Source organism: Eptatretus burgeri, chromosome 5, assembly GCF_056783735.1.
Source record: "Eptatretus burgeri isolate ZD-2024b chromosome 5, Ebu_testis_v1, whole genome shotgun sequence".
NCBI lineage: Eukaryota > Metazoa > Chordata > Myxini > Myxiniformes > Myxinidae > Eptatretus > Eptatretus burgeri.
This window is the reverse complement of record NC_140965.1, coordinates 123,459,009-123,486,508: the sequence shown is the minus strand read 5'-3', so window position 1 is coordinate 123,486,508 and position 27,500 is coordinate 123,459,009. Positions and strand designations below refer to the sequence as shown.

At 42.7% G+C, this 27,500-nt stretch overlaps 1 protein-coding gene across 9 annotated transcripts in view; it reads right to left on the bottom strand.

Annotated features, from left to right (window-relative positions):
• Window positions 1-27,500, bottom strand: part of LOC147027271 (protein FAM13A-like) — a 333,647-nt gene that overhangs the window by 17,399 nt on the left and 288,748 nt on the right. For 8 of the 9 annotated variants that reach the window (XM_085883527.1, XM_085883526.1, XM_085883524.1 and 5 more), the window contains 2 exons: window positions 19,244-19,339; window positions 14,843-14,926 (listed from right to left, as the gene is read on the bottom strand). In XM_085883527.1, the coding sequence (XP_085739653.1) occupies window positions 14,843-14,926; window positions 19,244-19,339 (180 nt within the window). Of the gene's footprint in view, window positions 1-3,509; window positions 3,598-14,842; window positions 14,927-19,243; window positions 19,340-27,500 lie in introns of all 9 variants that reach the window. The other variant, XM_085883529.1, reaches the window with a different exon arrangement.

The window sequence follows — 27,500 nt, the reverse complement described above, 5'->3', positions numbered from 1 at the left end:
TGTGCGTTGGAGTCGGAACGGAGGGGACGGAGCTGTGGAGAGGCGGCGAGGGCGGACGAGGGGGTGCTCGCGTCGTGCAGGGAGCTGCACCCCTGGGAGGCCGACAGCGCGACCTGGCCGAGGTGGAGACGCTCGTCGCGGGATAATAAAAATCCTCTATACCCCGAGCATCAGCAACCCCCTCCTGTTTCCCCCCGCGCTGAGATAGTGCGACCAAGGGGGCCCCTTTCCCACCCCCTACCAGACACTGTCCGCGAGGCCCGCGGAGTTGAGGCACCATCGCCGCTCCGCGTCTCATCACCAGACGGGTAGGCGCGACCCGGTCTCGGCCTCAGGCCCGCCTCATCCTTGAGGGTATTCTTTTCCTTGGTTTTGGGTATGTGTTGTCGGCGCCGTCTGTGAAGTAGAATTGTATAAGTGTTGCCGTGTGCTCGGTAGTCGGTATTAGCTCTGCATTGTGTTTTCGCTTTTACATTTGCTTTTTGTGTAAATTGCATTGTGTCTTTTCTGTGTGCTTTTGGTGGAATTGAATATGTGTGCTCCCGTGTGCCGCGAATAAATGTGCTTTGTGTTGAACTGTTTCCCGCTTCGCTTCGTCTTTTCCTCTATTGAATCCCCATCTTGCTTCACGTAAAGGGTTGGTAGTGGGCTGAATACGCCCGATAATTAATCGAACCGTCGAGGTCGACGATAACACCGCTCGGTTATTCTGATAGTACGGAACGGGTCGCTTAAGTGGCCCGTGTCCGAAGTCGACCTGCGGCGAGGTGCGATCGCCCGGTCTACCCTCCGCGTGGGTACTTAGGTAGGTCGAATTTGGCGAGCAACCCTATCCCACGCGGGGGCTGATTGGCTCGATCGCGGTGAGACCGAAAGGTCCACCCGTGACTGGTTCCCGGCGTTAGTCCGAGAGGGTCACGACTGGATTGTCCGTCCGGTGGGCGACGTGCCGCAATTCGAGTTACGTGGCCGTTCGCACGCCGGCGGGCGCGAAAACCGCAACAGTATATTTTTTTAAGTTGTATCCATCACTTGCATTGTATTGTAGACAGCAATTAAAACCTCTGTTAATTCACCAACACCACCATACTGTGTGTTCATATTTGCTCGTGTCAACACCTTTGATGAGATCACGATGATGAGAGACACACAAGAATAAAATTAAATATCAAATTAAAAATGAAATAATTGTTTAACAAAAAAGCAAGCTGAGATTGCAGACCCTCGCCAGGAATAGTTTTGTGTGGTGTATTTTGTGTAGTGTTTGTGTCATGGTGTGTTCAATCATTAATAAGAGACATAACTGGAACTGCCACTTTATAACTGCGAGCAGTGATGAGGAGGCAGCAAGACATCCCGCTTTGATCAGACACTTGACCCTGACCCGTGACGGTTTTTTTTATTATTATTCAATTGAATTCAGAATGGATTAAAATAAATTCAATTCAAATCAAATGGAAGACCAAATAAAATAAGTACTGCATTAGAGTCATCAGGAGGAACCTGGATAGGATTCACATTTCAGTTGCTACTGCTCTACCCTCAAACCACCCATCCAGGTGCAGCCAAGTGAACCTTCATCCAAAAAAAAATAATAAAAATAAAAAGAACCCAGATCAAAGTAATTAAATAATTTTGGCTGCCAGACCATGTGTCCCATCAGGTTGAAATTTAAAACATATTTTCCACACCATGAATGGATCATTAATGTGAAGTGTCATTGATCGAAGAAGCAGTTCAAGAGAAATAAAAATTTTAAGATTTCCGCCCAATCCAATATGGCTGCCAGACCACGAGACAAATTATTCGTGAATACCCTTCATGAATATCCCCAAAGCTTGGGGAAGATTTGGTTGAAATTTCCCCTCGATATGTCCAGCCATTATGGAGAAGAAGGCTTTTTTCAAAAATAGGTTTTAGGGTAAAACCAATATGGCTGCCAAACCATGTGTCCTTTGATGTCAAATGTGTGAATCTTTTCTTCCTCATGGATAGTGGTCATAAGTTTAAACTTTTGCCTCGATCAGTTCAGCCATTTTAGAGAAGATTTTTGAAGGTTTTTAAAAATTATTATTTTAAACAATATGGTTGCTGAATCACATGACTGATGACATCACCAATTTTTTTTTCTGTGGACCATTTTATCCCAAGATGACCAGCAAAATTTTTCATACTGATCAGACGTAGCATTCTACATATGCAATTATGACCATATAAAGAAGGCACCTATGCCGTCAAAAAAATTGCATATTCCCGAGGAGGAGTACTTGTCACGTGCCACATTTCAATTTTTACTTTGGTGTGATTTCAGAGATACAGAGGTCCAAAGTTTTTCCTTTTTTTCCAACATGATTGCCACACCACGTGAGTTAGGACATTAATAATTACCATGAAAACATTCTACATGAGTAGTCACTCCTATGTTGAAAATTTGTCTCAATCCGCCAAGTGGTTGCAGAGAAAAACACTAAAGTTCTCTGTGGACAAACAAACAAATGAAAAATCACTCAGAGTGACACTGGGCAAAACAGCACAAAGTAGAATGGCAGTCGGTAGAGTGCTTACCTGTTCCAGGCGGAACAGTTAACGTTTTGTATACCTTCTGATGTGCTGGATCTGAACCAAAATCCAATCTGCTTGTTCTTGTCACCTATCCAACTCATCCACCTTGTTTTGTCAAAACTCATTCACAACTTTTTGAGAAAAAGTGATATATTTAATTTTTGGCCTGATCTATCAGTTTTAGAAATCAGGCCTGTGTTGACCTTTTGACCTTAAAATTAATTCGCAGTTGAATTCAGCGATCTGACATGAAATGCTCTTCAAATTTCAACTCAATTAGATGAAAATTGTGGATTTTATAAAATTTGGCTGAAATTGGCCTTTTGGCCTCTGGCTACCTCAAAATTAATAGGTGGTTGAATTTGGTGACCTGATATGCAAATTGCCCTTCAGATTTCAAGTTAATTGGATTAAAATGGAGGATTTTAGAAATTTAGCCTATGTTGACCTTTTGGTCGATGTTCATCTCAAAATTAGTAGGTGGTTGAATTCAGCGATATGTGATGCAAACTTTCTTAAAATTTCAAGTCAATCGGATGAAAATGGACAATTTTAGAAACAATTAATAAATATGACCTATTTTGGGTGGATCTTATGGCCTATGTTAACCTTTTGATCTATGATAACCTCAAAAGTAATAAGTGGTTGAATTCAGTGACCTGATCTGCAAATCCTGTTCAAATTTAAAGTGAATCTGATGAAATTTGAGGATTTTACAAAAGTTGGCCCAAATTGGCCTATTTAGACATTTTCTATCGACCGAGTTTCATGAAGCTTCAATGGATGGTCATCGCAGAGTCAGTGACATTAATCTCCGAAAACTTCAGGACGGTTGGTTGAGCGGTTTTGGCTGGAGGCGAGCAGAGAGACAAACAAACGGAGGCGATCAATTTTTTTGCCAAGAAACAAACAAACAAACAAACAAGCAGTCATAGACTGGTACTTACGAAATCGTCAACTTGACCTCTGAACTTGTCTTATAAAAGCTGTCTCGAGAGAAGGTAGCGACGCAAACCAGAAGTTTCTACGATGATTCTGTACCAAACCATCAAAAATCGTAACGTCGACAGAAGCAAAAATATCCATTTCTCCACGCAATTATTTTATCAAAGTCACAAAACCGTAATATTCGGCCATCCACCAACAATCTTTACATAATCCGACGGCTCAGGGAGTCAGGCATGCGACGATAACCTTAATTGGGATAAAAAATGACTTTTAAACACCATCTTTATCGAAAACACCATCAGCGCGCACACACAAAACCTTTACGTGGGTCAACGACGCGTCTGCTCGAGCGCACTGCATCATGGGACGACCCGTGACACGTCGAGTGAAATATTTTTTATACAATCTTAAAACGTCTCCAAAACATCCGATTTTTACCAGAATTTCGACACCCGAATTTTAAGCGTCCTAAGCATTCCTGATCCGAATTCTCCTCGGAAAGGCCGCATTTTGCACTCGCGGCTCGGCACGCATCCCGTACGAGCCCAGGACAGCCTGACGCTCGGTGCTCACAGGTGGTGCGGGAATGGCCGCAGAAGGAGAGAGGTGAAGGTGGTGGAGGGTTTATGGTGGTGGTTTATGGCCATGGTGCCGTTTGGAATGGCGGTGATGCGATGTTTGCGGGAGCGAGTTGTGAAGGTAAAGATTGTGGCTGTTGGCGTTGTTGTTGTTGTGTGATGGTTGGAGCGTGTTGTGTGATGGCAGTTGAGACGTGGTTGGTTCAAAATAAAGATAGAACAGAAAAACGGCTATCTCAAAGCATCGCAGTCCGAATGAATCACATTTATTCCCTCTAAACAACGGGTTTGGGGCTAACTACACATTTACTTACAGAGATATCTCACCTATGGGACTTGAATGGTGGTTTGCGAATTTCCACAACCGTAACAATATATATATATATATATATATATATATATATATATATATATATATATATATATATATATATTTATATACATATATATATATTGTTGCGGTCTTCGCGCCCGCCGGCGTGCGACGGCCACGTAACTCGAATCGCGGCACGTCGCCCACCGGACGGACAATCCAGTCGTGACCCTCTCGGACTAACGCCGGGAACCAGTCACGGATGGACCTTTCGGTCTCACCGCGATCGAGCCAATCAGCCCCCGCGTGGGATAGGGTTGCTCGCCAAATTCGAACTACCTAAGTACCCACGCGGAGGGTAGACCGGGCGATCGCACCTCGCCGCAGGTCGACTTCGGACACGGGCCACTTAAGCGACCCGTTCCGTACTATCAGAATAACCGAGCGGTGTTATCGTCGACCTCGACGGTTCGATTAATTATCGGGCGTATTCAGCCCACTACCAACCCTTTACGTGAAGCAAGATGGGGATTCAATGGAGGAAAAGACGAAGCGAAGCGGGAGAACAGTTCAACAATAAAGCACATTTATTCGCGACGAACGGAAAGCACACAAATACAATTCCACCAAATGCACACAAAAAAAGAAAACACAATTCCATTTACATAAAAAGCAAACATAAAAGTGAAAACACAGTGCAGAGCTAATACCGACTACCGAGCACACGGCAACACTTATACAATTCTACTTCACAGACGGCGCCGACAACACATACCCAAAACCAAGGAAAAGAAATACCCTCAAGAATGAGGTAGGCCTGGGGCCGAGACCAGGTCGGGCCTACCCGTCTGGTGATGAGACGCGGAGCGGCGATGGCCCCGCAACCCGCGGGCCTCGTGGACAGTGCCTGGCTGGGGGTGGGAACGGGGCCCCCTTGGTCGCACTATCTCAGCGCGGGGGGAAACAGGAGGGGGTTGCTGATGCTCGGGGTATAGAGGATCTTTATTATATGCGACGAGCGTCTCCACCTCGGCCAGGTCGCGCTGCCGGCCTCCCAGGGGTGCAGCTCCCTGCACGACGCGAGCACCCCCTCGTCCGGTGTCGCCGCCTCTCCACAGCTCGTCCCCTCCGTTCCGACTTCAACGCACACGACGAGCAGCTCCACCGCCCGCGAAGTCTTGACTCTCTGTTCCGACTCCTTCTCGCCTCGTTCCGACCTTTACTACTCCTTTGACTGACGAACACCGTCCTTTTATCCCCCCGTAACTTCGCCTTTGACCCCCTCCCTTTGACCTTTCACCTCGCTCCCCATTGGCCCGAGAAAAAGTGGGCGTGAAGGCTTTTTGATCCACAAATTTGCATATATCAATCGCCCTGGGGGCGGGGCCAATTCGCCCCTCGCTCACCGATTGGACGGCAAAAAGTGGGCGTGTGTCGTTTTCGATCCGTTTTTGAAGCAGAAAATCCGTGATTTTGTACACGCTGTTCAACGTGCGCCCTACACGAGTCCAGCATCGGTGCCCATGAGTGGCGCGAGATGACGGTGATGCGATGGTGGCGAGTTGTGACGGTAAAGGTCGTGGCGGTTGTGGTGAAGCGGTGTTGTGGTTGGTGGTTGATGTTGTGGTTGTGGTGATGGCGATTGGTCCAAAATAAAGATAGTAAAAGAAAAACGGCTATCCTGAAGAGTCGCAGCACGTATAAATGACATGTATTCCCACTAGACAACGGGTTTGGGCCTAACTACACATGCACTTACCGAGATACCTCACCTAAGGGACCTGAATGGTGGTTTGCGAATCTGGTAACCACAACAATATATATAGTTGCGGCCACGGGTACCGAGACACCAGCTTGTCACTCAGGGGGATTAATCCCCGGTTGTCCTCGGAAGAGCCGGACCTGGAGCCACTGCTCACAATTAATGTTGTGGTACGGTGGGTTGTTTTAGAACCATGAACACCACCCAGTTAACTACGAGTTCCAGTATCCACTGTCTAATTATGCCGTTTAACTGGAGGTCACGTGGCTCCCTGAGCGGGGAGCGTGCCCTCGGCAAAGCACCAATCTTATCTTGATTAGATTTTAATTCGGGCGGCCAAGCGTTTTAACCGCTGGTGCGTCGATTATTTTTGGTCAAATCTGTCGTAATTACCTCCCTGTCAATCTGGGTTTGGACAATGCTCGACCAATGGAAGAAAAGGACAAACATGGACAGGTTGGAAGTCAATAAATAATTTATTAATAAGAAAATAAATAAATTAAAAGAACCTTTTATTTTCTGAGGTAAATAATGAATAAATTCCAAATCTATCAAAATGACAGGAAAGAGACAGAGAGCAGATGCTTATCGGGAGTTGACTTACAACTAAACACAGACAAGGGTACCCAGCAGATCATTCGGGGGGGGGGGGGTGGGGGGGGAGAGGAGTCCTCTCGCTCACCAGAGAGAAGTCGTCCGTGAAGTGAAAACGTCCTGAAATGTGTGTGTGCATGTCTTGTCCATCCCAGTACCCAGCCTTGCCGTGCACCCACTTGCCAACATCCTTAAACACCAGTCGACGTCTGGGGGGGAAACAAGATCATCTGTCGTGGGTTTAGACCCTGGTGCTGCGACACGGGCAGCTCCTCACACTTCACGAAACTGGTGACGCGCAGTGACCCACACGATCCGTTGGTGACTGACCCGCGCCTCACTCATTGTGACTCACCCGTGCCTCACTCGTTGTCGGCGCTGCTCACCCCCACATGAGCACCACACACTCGCTAGCGAAAACACTGGAAAGGACAAATTGTCTTGTTGTTGGTGCTGGTCAGACACCCACACACTCACTTGCTCGCTTCCTCACTTGCGCGCTCGCAAACTTCCTCACTTGCGCGCTTCCTCTCTGGCACGCTTCTTCCCTCGCGTGCTTCAACTCTCGCTTTCTTTCTCCTTCTTTTGAACAGACCTCTCCAATTCTTTCTATATCTGCGGCCCGTCTCAGCAGGTGCAGAGTCCCTCCAAGCTCACCTCGCTCCACTTGCGCACCGTTACCATGACAACCCGTCTGCTCCAAAAATGGCGGGCCTCAGCGCTCGTGAAAGAAATATGTGCATAAACATTGCTGAGGAAATATAAGGCAGGCGCGAGCGCTCGCGAAAGAAATACATGTAAATGTGTGTGTCGTAAAGAATAAAATCTTTCCATAAGAGAGGGGATCTATTCTTTACCCTTCTGAACGCATCACATTTAAAATCCCATTAGACATGGGGATGGGTCTAATCTGAACATGCATTTAAGGAAATAACTGTCTGAGGACCTGGATGTGTGGATGCATTCATCAGACCGGATTCTGAAATCCGTAACAAAAGATATACACACACACACACACACACATATATATATATATATATATATATATATATATATATATATATATATATATATATATATATATATATATATATATATATATATATATATATATATATCGTTTAGGCCCTATCTATGAATTTGAGATATTAGGCCTGTGTTGTCCTTTTGACCTTAAAATTAATTGGTAGTTGAATTCATTGACCAGACATGAAAATCCTGTTAAAATTTCAAGTCAATCAGATGAAAATTGAGGATTTTAGAAAGTGATCCTTAGTTGTTGACCATTTGGGCTATGTTGACCTTATGATATGTGCTGACCTCAAAAATAATTGGTGGTTGTATTAAGTGAGTTGATTTGAAAATCTTGTTCAAATATCAAGTAAATCGGATGAACATTGAGGATTTTAGAAATTCAGCCTTTGTTGACCTTTTGGCCTATGGAGACCTCAAAATAATAGGTGGTTGAATTCAGCGACTTGTTATGCAAATGTTCTTCAAATTTCAAGTCAATCCGAAAAAATTGACAATTTTAGAAACAACTATAAAATTTGGCCTATTTTGGGTTGGTCTTATGGCCTATGGTGACCTGAAAAAGAATAGGTGGTTGAATTCATTGACCTGATATGTAAATCCTTTTCAAATTTCAAGTCAATCGGATGAGAATTGAGGCTTTTAGAAAATTTGGCTCAAATTGGCCTTTTGGCTGAAGTTGATCTCAAAATCAATAGGGGGTTGAATTCAGCAACCTGATCTGCAAACATTCTTCAAATATCAAATCAATCGGATGAAAATTTATAATTTTAGAAGCAATTTAAAAATTTGGCCTATGTTGGGTTGACCTTTTGGCCAATGTTGACATTTTGACCTATGTTAACCTCAAAAGTAGTAGGTTCAATTCAGCGAGCTGATATGCAAGTGCTCTTCAAATTTCAAGTCAATCTATTGAAATTTGAGGATTTAAAATTTTTTTAGCTCAAATTGGCCCAGTGGCCAATGTAGACCTTTTCGTTCGAGTGAATTCTATGAAACTTCAATGCGGGCCGTTGCAGGGTCAGTGACAGTAATCTCTGCAAATTTCAGATAGATCGGTTGAGCGGTTTGGGCTGGAGGCGAGCGGACAGACAAGCAAACACAAACAAACAAACGGAGGCGACCAACATACTTGTCAAAAAAAAAAAATTATCAAGGAACAAACATACAGACAAATTTGGCACCCGGGGCGGACTCTTCCTCTGGCACCCATTGCCCTCCTCTAAGGTGGGCCTTTCCTTTGCCCCCCCCCCACCGAGATGAATAATTTTAAAAATTAAATACACAGAAAACATACATCATGTTTACAAGTAAAATTCCAAGTGGATTACAGTACTGTACCTGTAATAAGGAACTTGGAAATAAGAAAAATGCAGGAGATTAAAAATTCTGCAAACAGGTAATACTGCTTGGCATTGATAAAACAAAAACACATCTTCAACCACAGCACAGAGAAAACATCAGCAGGAAGGATTTTCAAAAAGGTAACAGAAAATCCAGGATCTTTAGTTTTATTTTAACACGAGCAAAGTGACGCTTCACTGACGGGAATATTAAGGGTGGGGCAGAAAGAGGGAGGGAGAGGAGGCAGTGAGGAGGAAGGGAGAGAGATAGGAGGGAGAGGAGGGAGGGTAGGGAGAGGGTGGAGGGGAGAGGGGGGAGGGAAAGCTAGAAGGGGGTGAGAAAGGAGGTGCTAGGAAGAGGGGGAGGTGGGGAGAGCGACACCTCACCAAACATTGCTATACACCGTGGGACTGTTCCTAACAATTATATCTCACTCACACACACACACACACACACACACACACACACACACACACACACACACACACACACACACACACACACACACACACACACACACACACACACACGTGCACACACACACACACACACACACACACACACACACACACACACACACACACACACACACACACACACACACACACACACACACACTTATTAGGATAGACTAGTAAATACCACCAATCTCTTTGCTGACGGGAATACTACGGGGGGGGGGGCGAAAAAGTGTGGGGAGAGAAAAATGGGGGTGATGAGGAGAAAGAGAGGGGTGGGGGAGAGAGAGAGGGGGGAGGGTGAGGAGGTGGTGTGGGAGAGAGAGACTTGGAAGAGTGAGGAGGTGGAGGGAGAAAGAGAGGAGGGAGGTAGAGCAAGGAGGGGTGGGAGAAAGAGAGAGGAGGGAGGAGGGGTGCTGGAAGGGAAGGCAGTGAGAGGTGAGAGGAAGGGTAGGCAAACGTGTGGTGAAGCGTAAATTACGATTCATACTGTCTGATAAAAATGCTTCTGCAAGGAATAACAGTGAAGATGGAAACAAAATCCATTTGCTACTACTCATACTATAAATACCGACTGGAGACAAACACCACCCAGGCAAGTTTGGAGATAACACAGTCTGGCAGCAAACACTACCCAACGACAAAACAAACACCACCCGGCCATAAACACTGCCCGGACACGACTGGAGACAAACTCCCGTCCACTCATAAATAACGCCCGGACAAGTTCAGAGACAAACACCGGCCGGATATATCCGGAGACAAACAGCACCTGGAGGTAAACACCAACCGGACATGTTCAGAGACAAACACCGGCTGGACACATATGGAGATAAACACCGTCCGGACACTTCCGGAGGCAAACTCCCGTCCTGACATCAACACCAACCGGACACATCCAGAGAGAAACACCCATCTGGACATAAACACCACCGGGACACTCCCAGAGACAAACTCCCATCCGGGCACGTCCAGAGCTAAGCTGTCCAGAGACAATCATTGCCCAGATGCGTCCGGAGACAAATACTGCCCGGACACATTTGGAGACAAACACCGCCCAGACAGGTCCTGTGACAAACACCACCCAGCCACAAACACTGGCCGGACACGTCCGTTGACAAACACAGACAAGTCCAGAGACAAACAAACACTGATCAGAAACTAGATGGTATTCATAGCATACTTTCCTGCGCAGTCTTGAGAAGGACTTGGTGTGAGCCAACTCCTCTGTTTTTTCAAGGTTTGTTTTTTTCTTTGATCCAATATGGTACCAGACCAGTGACCGATGACATAGCTTTTATTGAACTATATTTCCCATGGGTAGTTGGTCAATGAGTTATAGTTTTGCATTGATTGGTTATAGTGGTGTTGGCTTCATGGTGAGGGCAGTGGGCTTGGGATCTTTGGATACTGCGTTCAAATTTCACTCTGCTGTTGAATTAATATCAGGTGGGGTTGACTCTGCCTGTCATCCTTCTGAATTCGGCAAAAAATGAGTGCCTCAGTATGTGCTGATGATGTGTGTGTTGTGGTGCGTAATAGTGATGATGTCACCATGTTATTTAATTACTTGGAAAAATTATATTTGGCTTGCACAACCACAATAAATTGGAACAAATGTAAAGCTCTATGGATTGGCCATACCCCGGCTGTTGGTTTTCCTCATCCTCCCAGAAACTTGCAGTGGGAGAAGGAAGGCATCCGCTATCTGGGTGTGCACATTAGCATTCCTGCTTTTATGGCTAAGAATTGGTTAAATACAGTTAATAAAATTGATAATATCCTCGAGAAGTGGAGAGGAATATTATTAACCTTGTTGTAAGAAGTCGTGTCCTAGTGATCAATAACCTGTTGGCTTCCTTGTGGCACAAAATGATTGCCCTACACCATCCTGAAGCACTGATGCTGACAATCCAGAAACATCTGCGTGATTTTTGCTGGGGTGACAAACATTGGGTCAAGCCTGAAGTCTTTTACCTTCCATTGGCAGATGGTGGTCATGGTCTTATTGACATTCTCAGCCGACTGATTGCCTTTCGAGTCGCCGCTGTCTACCGCTTTCTTTTTTCTGCATCACTGCCATGGCGCTCCACTGCTTACCATTTGCTGAAAATGTCTGGCATGCTCGACTTCAATCAGAAACTTTTGCTCATGGACTTGCAACATGTGGACATCTCTCCATTGCCTTTGTTTTACCAAGACCTGTTGCAAGCCTGGCAGCCTCTTGTAGTGCACAGAGATATGGCTCACTACATCAACTTTCTCGACGAGCCTATCTTCTACAATGCACTTTTTCCGAACATAACTTGATCACGTGCTTACATACAATGCTTCATAAACTCCGGTATACGTCTCATACGAGATCTGCGGAAGGAGAACAAAACATGGCACTCAGTTGGGCATATTGCGACTACCGTTGGAATGTGCTCTCTAAGAACCGTTTCCCAGCTCGTCCAAGAGGTTCTGCGTACCTCCAGAAGTCTGGGACTCCATTTTGATGCCAGTAACACTGTCCCTGCAATCCATGCCCCCTTCTTTCTACAGTTACGTATAACATCACTGGCATTAACAGAAACTGTGATCCTGTCTTCCTCTCCACTTCCTAATGTTGCTAAAAAGTCACTGTACCACCTTTGTGTCACCATATGGCATCCTAATCTGTGCAAAGATATTTTGCATCCCGATGGAAGGGGATGTTTCCTCCGGGGTCCCCCTGTGCCCACAATGGGCTGCCATGTATGTCCCACCGATTGTAAAACGGACTGGTGATATCTCTTGGGGAATTGTTCATATGATTTTACCGACGAATGTTTTATTACATCATTTTTCTGTTTTAAATTCTGTTTCGTGCCCCTTTTTGTATGGCCTCTGAAGATTTATATCATGCCTTTGTTGACTGTGCAAGACTGACCCCACTTTTTACCTTTTTATCACAATTGTGCTGTCATACGAAAATTGTATTTTCCTTTACGTACTTTTATTTTTGGATTACCATTAAATTCCAAAAGTCATGTTGAATCTGCTCTTGTCAATTTTATAATAACTGAAGGGAAACTAGCAATCTATAAAACAAGGAAAGCTAAACTTCTTGCAAACTCTGATGCTGATTACAATGTTTTAACTGTTTTTAAGGCTCTTGTCGTGGGCAGATTACGTGCAGAATTTTATTTTCACCAAAATATTTATAATCTTGAACTGTTTAAGCAGAAATAGTGTCACAGGAATGCTTTGGGGCAAATAAACCATAATGATCTTATTATTTCATTTTAATTGTGCACTTGACCTTTTTATTATGACTTGTTTTGCATGTTTATGTGCAACTGTTTTGTCACAGCTTGTATAAATAAAGGTATCTCAATCTCTATCTCTATCTCTATCTCTATCTCTCTATCTCTCTATCTCTATATCTCTATATCTCTATATCTCTATATCTCTATATCTCTATATCTCTATATCTCTATATCTCTATATCTCTATATCTCTATATCTCTATATCTCTCTCTCTCTCTCTCTCTCTCTCTCTCTCTCTCTCTCTCTCTCTCTCTCTCTCTCTCTCTCTCTCTCTCTCTCTCTCTCTCTCTCTCTCTCTCTCTCTCTCTCTATATATATATATATATATATATATATATATATATATATATATATATATATATATATATATATAATCTCATGCACAGCCGTAACTTTTAAGTTCCAAACTCCAAATTCGAGGTACAAATTCAACTGTGTGTGTGTGTGTGTGTGTGTGTGTGTGTGTGGGGGGGGGGGTAACATCAGCTATATGGCCACAGCCTCATGTGGGGGTGTGGGGCGTGTGGAAAGGGTAAAAGCTCTCGATGCAAATGTGTACCATGTAGCGCCACCTGGTGGTGGTGACAGAGGGTGTTACACAATTTACTTTTTTACCCGGGCAACACTGAGGTTAAAGCACTCTTCACACTGGTAAATTTGTTATTATTCCCTTCTCCATCCCCCCCCCCACCCCATAAGAAAAACAACAAAAAAACTGAGGGGACTGTCAAAGCCTGTCATCATGGGAAGGAACTTCAGGATGAATGGGGGGCAAAGTGGGAGAGCAGGACATGAGAACGGGGATGGGGTGGAGGTGGAGGGGTTAAAGCACTCAATGCCCAGGTAAATTTGTCCTCCTTTCCTTCTCCTTCTTGCCCAAAATACTCAGGGTATAAACACAACTTTGTGAGGGAAGTAACATGGGCTTTATGGCCATGGCCTCAGGGGCTGTTTTGCATCTGCAAAGTGATGCCAAAGTGACGAAATAGCTAATTTTGGCAAACAGGATGACTAATATATGCCTGCTGTTGGCTTAATGGTTAGGGTGGTGGGCTTGGGATCCTATGATTCTGAGTTCAAATCCCCCACGGCTGTTGAATTAATACCAGGTAGGGTTGACTATGCCTATCATCCTTCCGAGGTCGGCAAAATGAGTGCCGGCATGCTGGTATCCTGAATTGGAGTGATGACCCATCCAGGATTGTATCCAATAGCCCGGGAGACTGCTTAGGCAGCACCAACGCTCTTGACAGAGTATGGTCCCGATGGATGGATGGATAGACGACGAATTGGTCTGCCAGTGAAGCGATGGGTTGGCTTTGCTCATCATTATATAAACGATATGGTGTGTTAATCAATTTCTTCTTCAAAAATGTAGTCGAACAGCAGAAGTTCCATTTCTAACAGCTTGCTACCTTTAGTTAAGGGTTTAAACCGCTTTAGTTTATACCTTTGAGGCAGTACTTTGGATAAATAAAGAAAATAACAAAAGTTTACCCAATTTACATCTGTTCCGGCTCCGGTGGACCATAGAATCCTAGGCATGTGGAACACCATAACAGAGCAAACAACGGACATGGCTTTGTCACATGAAGATGTAAATTTTAAACTTTCATCTTGTGCCTTCACAGAAAGGTGTTGCAACATGAAGTAAGTTTTCCTTCAATTGGAATGTTAAGCTGAGAAGTTGATTGCCTTGATTACTTGACTTATTTTCTAAAAATGTTGTTAAAGTGGCTTTCCTTCCATAATCTGAGAAATTCAACCAATTCTGCATGCCTGATCCTGAACAGCCAGCCACCTGATCCCCAAAACACCTTTATATCTTGTGTGTGTAATATATCAATGAGCCCTAATTCAATCATTAACATCCTATTTTTCAAACAATTATCCTCAAAGGCATTATGAATCAAAGTACTTGTGAACATTTGCACATATCATCCTTGCAGAGTGTACACACCTGTATATCCCCACAGACCTGTGCTGTTTGACAATCCATCTGCGTCTTCAACTGTACATGTCGGTACAAACCAGCAGTTGTGCCCTGCAGTAGCAACATCCATTAGAGTCAATGGTCTTTGCTTGGATATCCATAAACATGTCTGATGAATTAAAACCGCAGAGTTTTTCAACTCTTTAAACATGCAAAGCGTTTGCACATTTATCAAAGTTTACTTTATCTCTAGGTTGCTGAAGATTTTAATATTTTATTTGCAGGAGCAAGGCTCATGGAGGAGTATGTTAGAACTGACAGTGAGACAAACGTCAAGGCACAGGACCAACAGGAAGAGAGGACATGGAGAAAGGGAGGAAATGCTGAAACGAGCTTGTAAAATTGTTGAGTTGAGAATGGTTAATGAGGGGTAATAAATATCATGGGACAGAATTGTGGATGACAAGAGATGGTGAAGCACTGTTGTTTGAAGTACTGGAGGGAAAAGCAAGACAGAACAGCCTCTGGAAGGTAGTTCTGTAGATGGGAGAAGTGAGGAATAAAAGAGTTGAGGTGTGAAGTCAGCCTTTCTTTTGAAGCAAAGTTTTGGGTGGATAGTCATTCATCTACCTTATCGGATGAGAAGGACACACTCCAATAGACAGTGTGTACGTTGGGGTAAGATGGGGGACAAAGCAGGATTGGTTGGGTACACGAGATTTATTTTTGTTGTATACATAGTTGAGGCTCATGAGAGAGCTAACACATTGAACAGATCAGGAGGGAACAGCCCAAAACAGGAGGCAAACACTCATGTATGCACAAGGAAACTCAAAGGAAGAAAAACTGGAAAATCAGCAGGGATTTGGGTGGGGTTAACAAGTGTAAAAAAGATCATGGTTTTGGAATTGGGACGATCTGAGATGGTGTGAGCAGCTGTCTTGAAAACCTTGAGAGAGGAATGAGATTGAAGAGGATGTGGAAGATGATTGCACAGGCAGGCAAAAAGAGGAAAAAATGAGTGGAGGTGAGCAGTGATTCTGGATTTAGGTTGTTTTACCAAAAGGGTTCATGGTGTACCATGTGAGCCCTGCAGAAACCTGGGGGGACGGGGGGAGCACAAAGCACCAAAAGAGCAGATTTGGTAGCACTTTGATTGGTGGGTATGGAGAAGAAGATTTTTGAATGAATTTATGCGATTTTCCCAAAAATTGATGAAATCGGCCATTTTGAAACACTTCCGGTCACATGATTCACATGATCTCCGCAATTTAACTTCCCTACCCAGTTCTAATATTTTAACCCAAATTTGGTAGCATTCTGACTGGTTGGTCTGGAGAAGAAGATTTTTTAAAGGAATTTATGTGACTTTTTCCCAATAACTTATTAAGTCCATCATTTTGACACACTTCCAGTCACGTGATCGACGTGACCTCCACAACTTAACATCAAGACCCTGTCCTAATGTTGCAACCCAAATTTGGTAGCATTCTGACTGGTTGGTCTGGAGAAGAAGATTTTTTAAGGAATTTATGTGACTTTTTCCCAATAACTTATTAAGTCCATCATTTTGACACACTTCCAGTCACGTGATCGGCGTGACCTCCACAACTTAACATCAAGACCCTGTCCTAATGTTGCAACCCAAATTTGGTAGCATTCCGACTGGTGGGTATAGAGAAGGTTTTTGAAGAAATTTACTAAGTCAGCTATTTTGACCAAATTTAAGTCATGTGACTGGAATGAGCTTTGCAATTCCTGTTCCCAGTCACAAGAGGAAAGTTTCTGCCAAATTTTAGCCAGATCGATACAGCGGTTTGGCCAGAGAAGTCATAAAACGAGACAGACAGATGCATGGTGCACGATGACAATACCTTATCTGGAATATAAATTCCAGATGAGCTACAAAAGCAAACAAAAAAACAGGACATAATGAAGTGAGGGCATCACCACCATTTGATGCAAGATTAGAAAGGAGGCAGTAGAAGACAGAGAGATCACCAATATATCTGCGATAGCGAAGTGATAAGCCCATGGAATCAGCTTCAGCGCAAGAGATTCCAATGATCTTGAAGGTCTTGGTTTCCACAGCGTCAAACTGAACAAGATGTGAGACAGGAGAGCCAGCCCAGAGAGGAGAGCAGTCCATTTTTCCATGTGATCAATCACTGCAGTTATGTTGGCAGCTTTCCAAGCAGATGGAAGATGACCTTGCACAAATGACAGAGTGAAAACGGCAGAGAGAGGATGTCCAAGAACAGCAGAGCAGGTTTTTACGACACGTGAACTTATGCCATCCGGTTCAGTCGTACAGTCAGCGTCGACGTTTGTAAAAAAAAAAAAACCTCCACCTTCTCAGGTAGCCTGGGAGTTTGATTAGCGGTTAGGGTGGTGGCTTGTGATCCAAGGGTCCTGAGTTTGAGCCCCGTTGTCCACTGAATTAACACCAGGGGGTTGACTCAGCCTGTCATCCTTCCGAGGTCGGCAAAATGAACACCATTATATACTGGTAATAGGGGCTCAGCGGTATAGGCTCAGCGGTATAGTCGTGCCCCTAACCAATGATGCAACCAGCAGCCAAAAAGGCAGCAAACTATGGGAACTTTCTCAGGTGCAAAAGACACAGAGACAGAAGCAGTTGCCAATGAGAGGGAAAGATGGGTACGGAGAGTGAGGGGTTGGAGACACAATATTTGGAAGCAAACACAGAATTGAGCCATTCGGCCTTCTCAGAAACAGAGTCTGCTATGGGTGCCATTTAAAGAGCGGGAAGGAATGGAACGGGAGCATACAACAGAGACAGACTTAACAAGGTGCCACCAAGTTTTAGAAGAGGGAGACAAGTTTGAAAATACATTCTTGAGGTTGGAAAGATGGTGTTTTCTGGCTCTCCTGAGATTGGACACACACTTGTTGTGGACTTTTTGGAAAGCACCGAGATTGCCTTCGTTCAGATTTGTATTCTAGGAAAATAGGTCAAGTTGTTTCAGGCCAATTGTCTCACAACAGGATTTAGTGCACCATGGGTGGGAAGACTGGGTAGGATAATTGAAAATGAGATGGGATTAATTTGTGCATGACAGAGAGCAGGTTTCTGTGGAAGAATATCCAGGCTGAGATAGCATCAGGGGCAGTAGATGTGGGAGACCAGTCTTGAAGAAAGATGGCTGCTTGCATTCCCTGCCAATGTGCTTGAGTAAATTCATAGACTTGCTAGCATTGAGCATTGAGGTCAGAGAGATGTTGTCTTTCACAAGCACATGATCAGATGAACTAATTGGAGATGAGGAAGAAAAGGAGACATTTGAGTTAAGTTAGTCATCACCAAATCCAGAAGGGAGGATTTGCCATTTGAAGAAATCCGGGTTGGAAAGTTGACAGATTGAGTCAGTCCCATGGAGTCACAGAAGTCCTTTGCTGAAATCTCATGGCTGGTGAGAGAGGTACCAACATCCAGCCAAGTTACATGTTGAAAATTGAAATCGCCACATATGAGGAAGAGAGAGTTGGGTTAAGTGGTTAAAAGTTTGTCCATGTTGGCTGAGAGAGATGTAGATGGAGTCATCACTGTTGGAGGGACGGCACAAGACACAGATGAACAAGAGATGGGAGTGGAGGGGAAGTTGCAGCCAGAGGTATTCCTGGTGGTTGAGAGGTGCGAGGTCAGTAGAGGGGCAGTGTGAAATTGAGTTGTTTATGTAAAGTGCAACTCCACCCCCTGGACATGGTTCAGGCCTATAAAGTCAAAGGAAACATTAACTGGAGAAAGACACCATAAGGAGTCGGGGACATCCTGGGGAGGAAGGATTCTGTAAAACAGATAATGTCTGGTTTTTCTGTCGAGGCCTGGATTGAGTGTCAGGTTAGAGTGGAGACCTCGGATAGATTAGGTCCACAAAAGGCAACGACATTAAAGGCAAAGACAGAGTTTCGACATTAGGGATGGGATGAAGGGGAGCAAACACCAGAGACAGACTTGACAAGAAACCGCCATGATTTTGAGGAAAGAGACTGGTTGGAGAATTCAGCCTTTAGATTTGTAAGATGATGTTTCCTGGGTTGCCTCAGGATGGACAAACATTTGTTGTGGCCCCAACAGAATGACCGAAAGTGAATCTCAATCGAGTTAGCTTTCAAAGTTGAGAAAGCAAGCTTGTTGATTGCAACTGCATCCCCACATGATTCAGTACATCAGGGTTTAGAAGACGGATAGGAAAGCAGCAACCAGGACATAAAAGAAACTTATGTGTTATACACAACATTTTATATATATATATATATATATATATATATATATATATATATATATATATATATATACATATATATATATATATATTCCACATCACACAACTTTTCCAGGTCTCTTTTCAGACGGACAGATATACAGACAGAAAGACTGACAGATGGACAGACAAGGATACTCACAATCGTGGGGAAGTTGCGAGCCCGAGAGAGAAGCTGTTTCACAATACGGTACCGCTCGTACAAAGGCCTCAAAATGTGCTTCTCCTCTTCTGTTCCCTGTTTGGAGAGATGTTGGGAGTTGAGTGGGGATGAAAGCATGGTATTCGGCAGAGGCTGCAAAGTACTTTTCTTGAAAGAGATCATTTCTGTTAAGTGCACCTTAGTCACTACGACAGCATAATCCTCACATGGTACACCACATTGCTATTGACAACAGATAATAACAAGGAAAAGAGCAATCGGAGATTGCAGACCCTCACCAGGACTTGTGTCGTGTATTTTCTGTGGTGTTTGTGTACTAGTGTGTTACATAATTAATAATAGGCATAACGAGAACTGCCACTTTATAACTGCTGGCAGTGATGACTGGGACCAAGACGTCCCGTTTTGATGCAACCTCGCTTTGATCGGACACCTGACCCTGACTATGATGTTTATTATTATTCAAATGATTTCAGAATGGGATTAAAATGAATTCAATTCAAATCAAAGAGAAGAACAAATAGGTACATTCCTGCATTAGAGTAATTAGAAGGAACCCGAACAAGCAAAAAGCAAAGATGAAGTCATCAAGAGGAACCTGGATAGGATTTGGGGTTCCACTGCTGCTCCTCTAACCTCAAACCCATCCAGGAACAGCCAAGTGAGCCTCATTCAAAAAAGATATTTTAAAAAAAACCCAGATTCAAAAATTTAATCATTCTGGTTGCCACACCATGTGTCCGATCAAGTTGAACTTTAAAACATATATTCCCCATCACTTCCAGATCATAATTGTGAAGTTTCACATCGAATGATAGAGCAGTTCAAAAGAAAGAATTTTTAAAAAGATTTTCGCTCAATTTTTTGAGCAGGTTTCTGCGATCACAAAGCCATCACCAAGGGTAAGCCTCCGTCCCCAAAGGACGCCTGCTATTTACACTTGGCCCAAAATCCAATGATAGCCATGTTGTGTTCGGACTACCATATGACCTTGACCTTCAACATTTAGTAATAGAGTGTGGATGAAGGAAATTTGTCCTTTATAATCTATCCATAAAATTCACATCATGAAAATCAGAGGAAAATATGCAAGTGATGATCAAAAATGTTTTTTTTTGTTAATTAGGTCACAATCTGAAAATAGTCGGTCAAGGACACGAAACAAATATCAGGTGCACAACTTCAGTGCAGATACACGAATATGACGCAAAAATATCTTGGAAGGCCAAGTGGTCTCAGATTCCACATTGGCAAAACGGAGCAGTTACAAAAATAAAAGTAAACAAAAGTGCAAGTGAGGACAATATACGCCCGAACAAGAAGGTATATACAGAATTGTGCCACTGCATGGAAAACAGCATCCTGGTTGCAATGGCAACCACTTTAGAAGATGAACGTATGTCGCGACACACCGTCTCCACAGTCTGTACCTATGTACCAAATATGAAACGTGAAAGTTGAAAACTTTGGGAGTTAGAGTGTGGACAGGAACGGATGGACGGACGGACGGACAGACAGACAGACAGACACAGACAGACGGACGGACGGACAACCGGTATCACATAATACACCCCGATATATATATATATATATATATATATATATATATATATATATATATATATATATATATATATATATATATATATATATATATATATATATTGGGCGTATAAAAACAAGTGTTTTTTCTTCAGACCGTTCTTTGACCTTGACCTTTAACCTAGAGGGGTATGATGTGAATGAAGCATAAATGTGACTTGCTTTAGGCTACCCAGAGTGGGCAATTTCGTTCTGATGAGAAAACCTTAGTCGTCATTGGAAAATGATAGTTGAGGGAGAAAATCCCCCCAAATTTTACATTGAAGTGAATGTGTCGCACAAGCGACAATTCCCCAAAATCCCTCTCCAAAATCCAACTTCGCCCCCCGAATGAGCTTTACAGTAATAATGATAATAACTCCCATTTCTCTCATTATTATTATTATTCTTATTATCCTACCATCCTTTTCATTAATTATTTATAAAGAACAATTGTCGGTGCTTATTGAACTCAAAAAGAGAGCCGATGAATATCTGTTTTTGTTTTGCAGTTTATCAAAGTGTTTGAGTTTCTTTTGACTTTCATCACCATTGTGGATGTTAATAAATTGTATGTTCGGATTTGTTTCTTGTCTCAAATAAATTTGTTGAGCAGAGATATTTTATCAAACACACTTGTGATATTTTAAAATTTTGCCACCACAAAAAATCATGCTCTCTTGGAATAAAGTCAACATTCAATGTGTTATTAGAAGAAAGCCCTGCCAAAAATTCAGTTGGCCAAAGCCTCGACTTCCTGTTTTGTTTTGTTTTTGTTGCCTGAGCAACCTGCCTGTCTCTCTTTCTCTCTATCAAGTGCAGCCTTTGGTTGCTGGTTGCATCATTGGTTGGGACGCGGCTATGCCGCTGATGCAGTGTCCCCTTACCAGTACACTGGTACTCATTTCGCCGACCTCGGAAGAATGACAGGCTGAGTCAACCTCCTGGTGTATTAATTCAGCGGCCCAACGGGGCTTGAACTCAGGACCCAAGGATCCCAAGCCACCACCCGAACCACTGAGCCAACACGAGGCTAACCTGCCTGTATGTCTGGCATATGATGTTTGTACCATATCCTGATGCTGTGTGGACTGTGCTTCCCCGCTGACAGACCTCTGGTAGCTTGTACATGTTGCTGCGTTTGAGCCTGAGGAGTATCTGCTGAAATCGATCTGTTCACGTTATTCCCAACATCTTTGTTCCTTTCACATTTCTTTCAATTTTTTTTTTCTTCACAATTCTTTATTCATTCTAATTCTTGCTTTTCTTCCCTTTTATCTTTTACTCTCTTTTCCTCTCGTTATCTATCTCTCTACAGAGAAGTTAATTATTGCAGAAATTTTTCTATAAGGCTCACTTAGCTGTGTCTGGATGGGTTTGAGGGGAGTGGGTCATGGCTGAAACCCGAATCCAGCTTCCTCTTGATGGCTCCATCTTTGCTCTTTACTTCTTCGGGTTCTTTCTTGGTCTTCAGTTTCATTATAATTTTCACTTGAAATATTTTGATTTGAAATTAATAATGCAATGCTTGGTGTTGTAAACATTGCTCGGGCAATTGTGGGTATGTGTGAACATGGTTGGGCAAGCCTAAATAACCACACCCGTCACCAATAAGCACACCCCTATTTTATTACCCCTATAGAAAGCAGATTGCTGGCATATATTTTAAACCTTTGGCACGTTTGAGATGGTGAATCTTTCCTCACTAAGTTGAGATGTCATGGAGTGCTTGTCCTACTTTTTATCTCCACATTGAAATTGATGTTTTGGAATCTAACTTCTTATCTATGGAGGTAAGATTTTCTTATATTAACAGTGTTTGATTTAAGCATATAATAATCTTGGATTAAATGAATTAAATTAAAGAATTAATACATATTATTTTCTCTCACAGGACATTGTGTCAGAAATACAAATTGAAAACAGGATTCTTCGTAAAATGAGGTGAAATTATTCATTTGCTTGAAGACCCTTTGTGCGACCAGGACCCAAAACATGAGTTCTGCCTTGATGGATCCAAGACTTACCTTGGATACTCACTAAATTGGAGGACACATATTATGAGTTCAGCCTTGATAGTTCATAATGTGAGACCTACTTTGGAGGCTCACTAAATTGGGGAAAACAATCTTAGTTGTGCTTATTCAGACTTAAAAGACCTAAAACTTTGTTCTCAAATCAAAACTGGAAGAAAAGAAAAAGAAAAAAAAGAACATAAAAATATAGAACTATTTAATATACATATATATATATACATATACACACACACACACACACACACACACACACACACACACACACACACACACACACACACACACACACACACACACACACACACACACACACACACACACACACACACACACACACACACACACACACACACACACACACACGCACACACACCTCCTGACTTATGGTGAGCATTGCCGTGGATTATGTCTTGCACAGTAAAACCGCATAGTCTGCAAAGAGCAAGCATCTGTCTGCCACCCAGACGATTGTTCCAGCTAATGCAAACCATTCAACGAGAAGGCACATGATGTAATATGATGTCCAATGGGGATTGGGCGAGTGCTCGTCACACTCCATATATATATATATATATATATATATATATATATATATATATATATATATATATATATATATATATATATATATATATATATATATATATATATATATATATATATATATATATATATATATATCAGGTTTTGTATGAACATGTAGTCAAAACCAATTTGTAAAGGAACTTTCACAGTTATTTCTACATCTTACAAATGTTCAATATGTGCCCCTAGTGTCACACGGCAAACATCAATCCTGCAGTCTGATTCATCTCAGACCCTTTGTTGAAAGTTGAAAGAAAGGCCCTTGGAGCCACCAAGCGCCTTTCTTTCAACTCCCAAAATCTGGAAGAAAATTGAGAAATGTAAGGGTAACTCTACAATCTGGTGCATACTAGATGTTCATATATAACCCAGTTACTGAGCAACAAATCCTCGAAAGTGTTCAATTCATTTTGAATATATATATATATATATATATATATATATATATATATATATATATATATATATATATATATATATATATTGGGTTGGGGTTTGAATGTCAAAGTGAGGGTTGGGTTGGTTTAGGGATGGGGTTGGGTTTTGAATGTGAGGGTTGGGGATGGGTTACGTTTGGGATGGGTTCGGTTAGGGATGGGTTTGGGTTTTGAATGTGAGGGTTAGGGATGTGTTGGGGTTACAATGTTAGGGTTGGGGATGGGCCGGGGTTACAATGTCAGGGTTAGGGATGGATTGGGGTTAGTTATGAGTTCGGGATGTGGTTTGAATGCGAGGATGAGGGATTGGTTGAGGTTTTGAATATAAGGGTTGAGTTTGGTTAGGAATGGGTTGGGGTTTTGAATGTGAGGGTTGGGGTTGGATTTAGGTTATCCTCCTAGAATTAATTGACTGGTGTGTGTTTGTGTGTTTGTTTGTTTGTCACGCTACTAAAGTTGTGGGCTGATTACATCCAGTCTTGCTACATAGGATCAGTATGGCCCCCATTAATGTGTAGGGGTGTTTTTAGATCCTCTTGGAGGATCTCTAAGTCTTACTCACATTGTTGTTCTTCATCTTCTTCTTGTGGACTTTTTTGTTTCACAGCCTACAGTTTTCATCGAAACTTCCTGAAACTTGGCATACATATGTAAAAATACCCTGCACAGACAGTAACCATCTCGGATTTTGAAAATTCCTCCTAGAAAAAAAGTTAGGACGTCAAAATATCTCCGCTAATGGAAATCGCCAAAAAAATTATCTCCGAAACTAGGCAAGCTTTTTGAATTCTGTTTGTGGGAATCGAACAGGGCATTAGCAGAGATGAATTACCATACATATGATACATCACTATGACATCATATCAATTTTTATGACGTCATTCCTATTTTTTGACTTTTTTTGTTTCACAACCCAGAGTTTTCATCGGATCTTCGTGAAACTTGCCATGTATATGCAGAAAGCCCACACACAGACAGTAACCATCTCCGATTTTGGAAATTCTTCCTAGAAAAAAAGTTGACGTCATAATATCGCCGCTATTGGAAATCGCCTATACCATTATCTCCGAAACTCGGCAAGCTGTTTGAATTTTGTTTGCGGGAATCAAGCTGGGAATTAGCACAGATAAATCGCAAACCTGATAGATCACAATGACATCATATTCGTTTTTATGACATCATCATTAAGAGGACTAGGATCTTAGCTCATTTGAGCTTGTTATTCGGCCGGTGGTCTTGGGAGATGGGCTGGGGGGAGGACAAAAATTACACTAGGGAACAAATTTTTTCTTATTATCTGTTGCATGAGATTTTTCAACTTATTTTATGTATTTTTTCAACGCTGATTTTAAATCTGAAATCGGTTTTCCTCTACATGCTCTAGTTTTCATGCAATTTGAAACTTGCGATTTTCGCAAAAAGGACACCCATTGCTATTTGCACTCGGGATAACTTGAGAACTAGGGGTGCGATTTCGGACTTTAGTGGAAAGATACGATGCCTAAACGGCTAAATAACTATAGACCGTATTCGTTTTGCTGCTAACGATTTGCTCACGATTTATTTGACATCAATTTTCTATATCTTTATTGATATATATTCTTTAACTTTATGTTTTTCTTTGTATCAGATCTGATCATGGCTTCTTCAATAAGACATAAATGTGTAAATAATCCTGATGCATTATGTTATGTATGTGGCTGCTACACACTACTTCGTCAAAAGCGCAATATCACATCGTTTGTAAGGCGTGCCTATAAAGTCTATTTTGATGTTCCCCTTGGCGACCAAGACAAGAAATGGGCTCCTCGTATTGTATGTCATAATTGTGAGGAAATGCTTCATGACTGGACAAAAGGAAAACGAAAGGGTCTGCCTATTGGAGTTCTCATGGTTTGGCGAGAACCCAAGGACCACGTAACTGACTGCTATTTTTGCCTGGTCAACACAAAGGGTGTCGGCAAGAAAAACCGGCAAAAGATCTCATATCCCTGTATTCCCTCAGCAATTCGACCTACTCCGCACTCTGAGGAACTCCCCGTTCCAGTCTTTTATGGTTTTGTCATATCTGAAGGTGAAGGCAGTGAACATGATCAGAAAGAGCACGAGGGTCGTGATGACGGGCTTCAAGAAATGGTTTCAGAATCCGAAGCCTCCTCATCTGATACCAAAGAGTCATCAGCCCCTCAGCAGTTTAGCCAACTGGAATTGAATGACTTAGTGCATGATTTCAGGCTCTCCAAGAAAGCAGCCGAGGTATTAGCCTCCAGGCTGCAAGGAAAAAATCTACTTGCCCACTCTGCAAATGTTTCATATTTCCGAAAGCGGGACCAGATCTTTGTCGCCTTTTTCTCCGAAGACAAGCAGTTTGTTTACTGCCACGATGTCCCAGGTCTTCTCAGGCAATTAGGTGTCACTTCGTATAATCCAACAGAATGGCGATTATTTCTGGATACCTCTAAGCACAGCCTCAAGTGTATTCTCTTGCACAATGGCAATGTTTATGGAGTGGGTCCAGTTGGTCACTCAGTGCATTTGCGAGAAGAACATAATGACATAAAAATAGTCATTGACTTACTCAAATATCACGAGCACAACTGGATCATTTGTGTGGACCTGAAAATGGTCAACGTTCTCCTTGGTCAACAGAAAGGCTTCACAAAGTTTCCATGCCATCTCTGCACGTGGGACAGCCGAGCTCGAGAGAAACACTGGATCCAGGAGTGGCCCATCCGGGAAACTCTGGAAGCAGGCATGCCAAACGTTGTGAATGACCCAATCGTTAGCTGAGAGAAGATCATTTTTCCCCACTCCATATCAAGCTCGGCTTGATGAAACAGTTAGTGAAGGCATTGAGAACTGATGGTGAATGTTTTCAACATATAGTTTCTGCTTTTCCTGCTTTGTCTTTTGAGAAGATCAAAGCAGGTGTGTTCGATGGACCTCAAATTCATGCCCTTGTACGTGATGAGGAATTTTTTAAGGAAGATGAATGACAAGGAGAAGACAGCGTGGCTGTCTTTCGTCACGGTTATACAAAACTTTCTTGGTAACAAAAAGGCAGATAACTATGAATTTCTGGTTACTAGAATGCTGTTGGCTTTTCGTGAGCTTGGGTGCAACATGAGTGTCAAGCTCCATTTCCTGAATGGTCACCTTGATCAATTCCCTGAAATCCTTGGGGCTATAAGTGAGGAACAGGGAGAGCGCTTCCATCAGGACCTCATGACGATGGAAGAGCGCTACCAAGGGCGATGGGACAAAAATATGATGGCAGACTACTGCTGGAGCATCAAATGAGATTGCCCTGTGGAAGTCCACAAACGCAAAAGCTACAAGCGCAAATTCTTGCCTGAATAAGACCGATTTGAACTTTGCATTCCATCCTTATCAATTGTTCTGAATCACCTATCGTCTTTATGTCGAAATATATGTTAATTTAAATTTGCTTTTAATACAAATTGTAACTTACCAAATAAACTAGCGATACCCGTGCACATGCACGGGATAGCAGTACAACATAGCTGGTAGCAGACGACAGACCGTACACGGGGAATGACAAAAATATGCATTGTGCAAAATGCAAGTGGTACTATG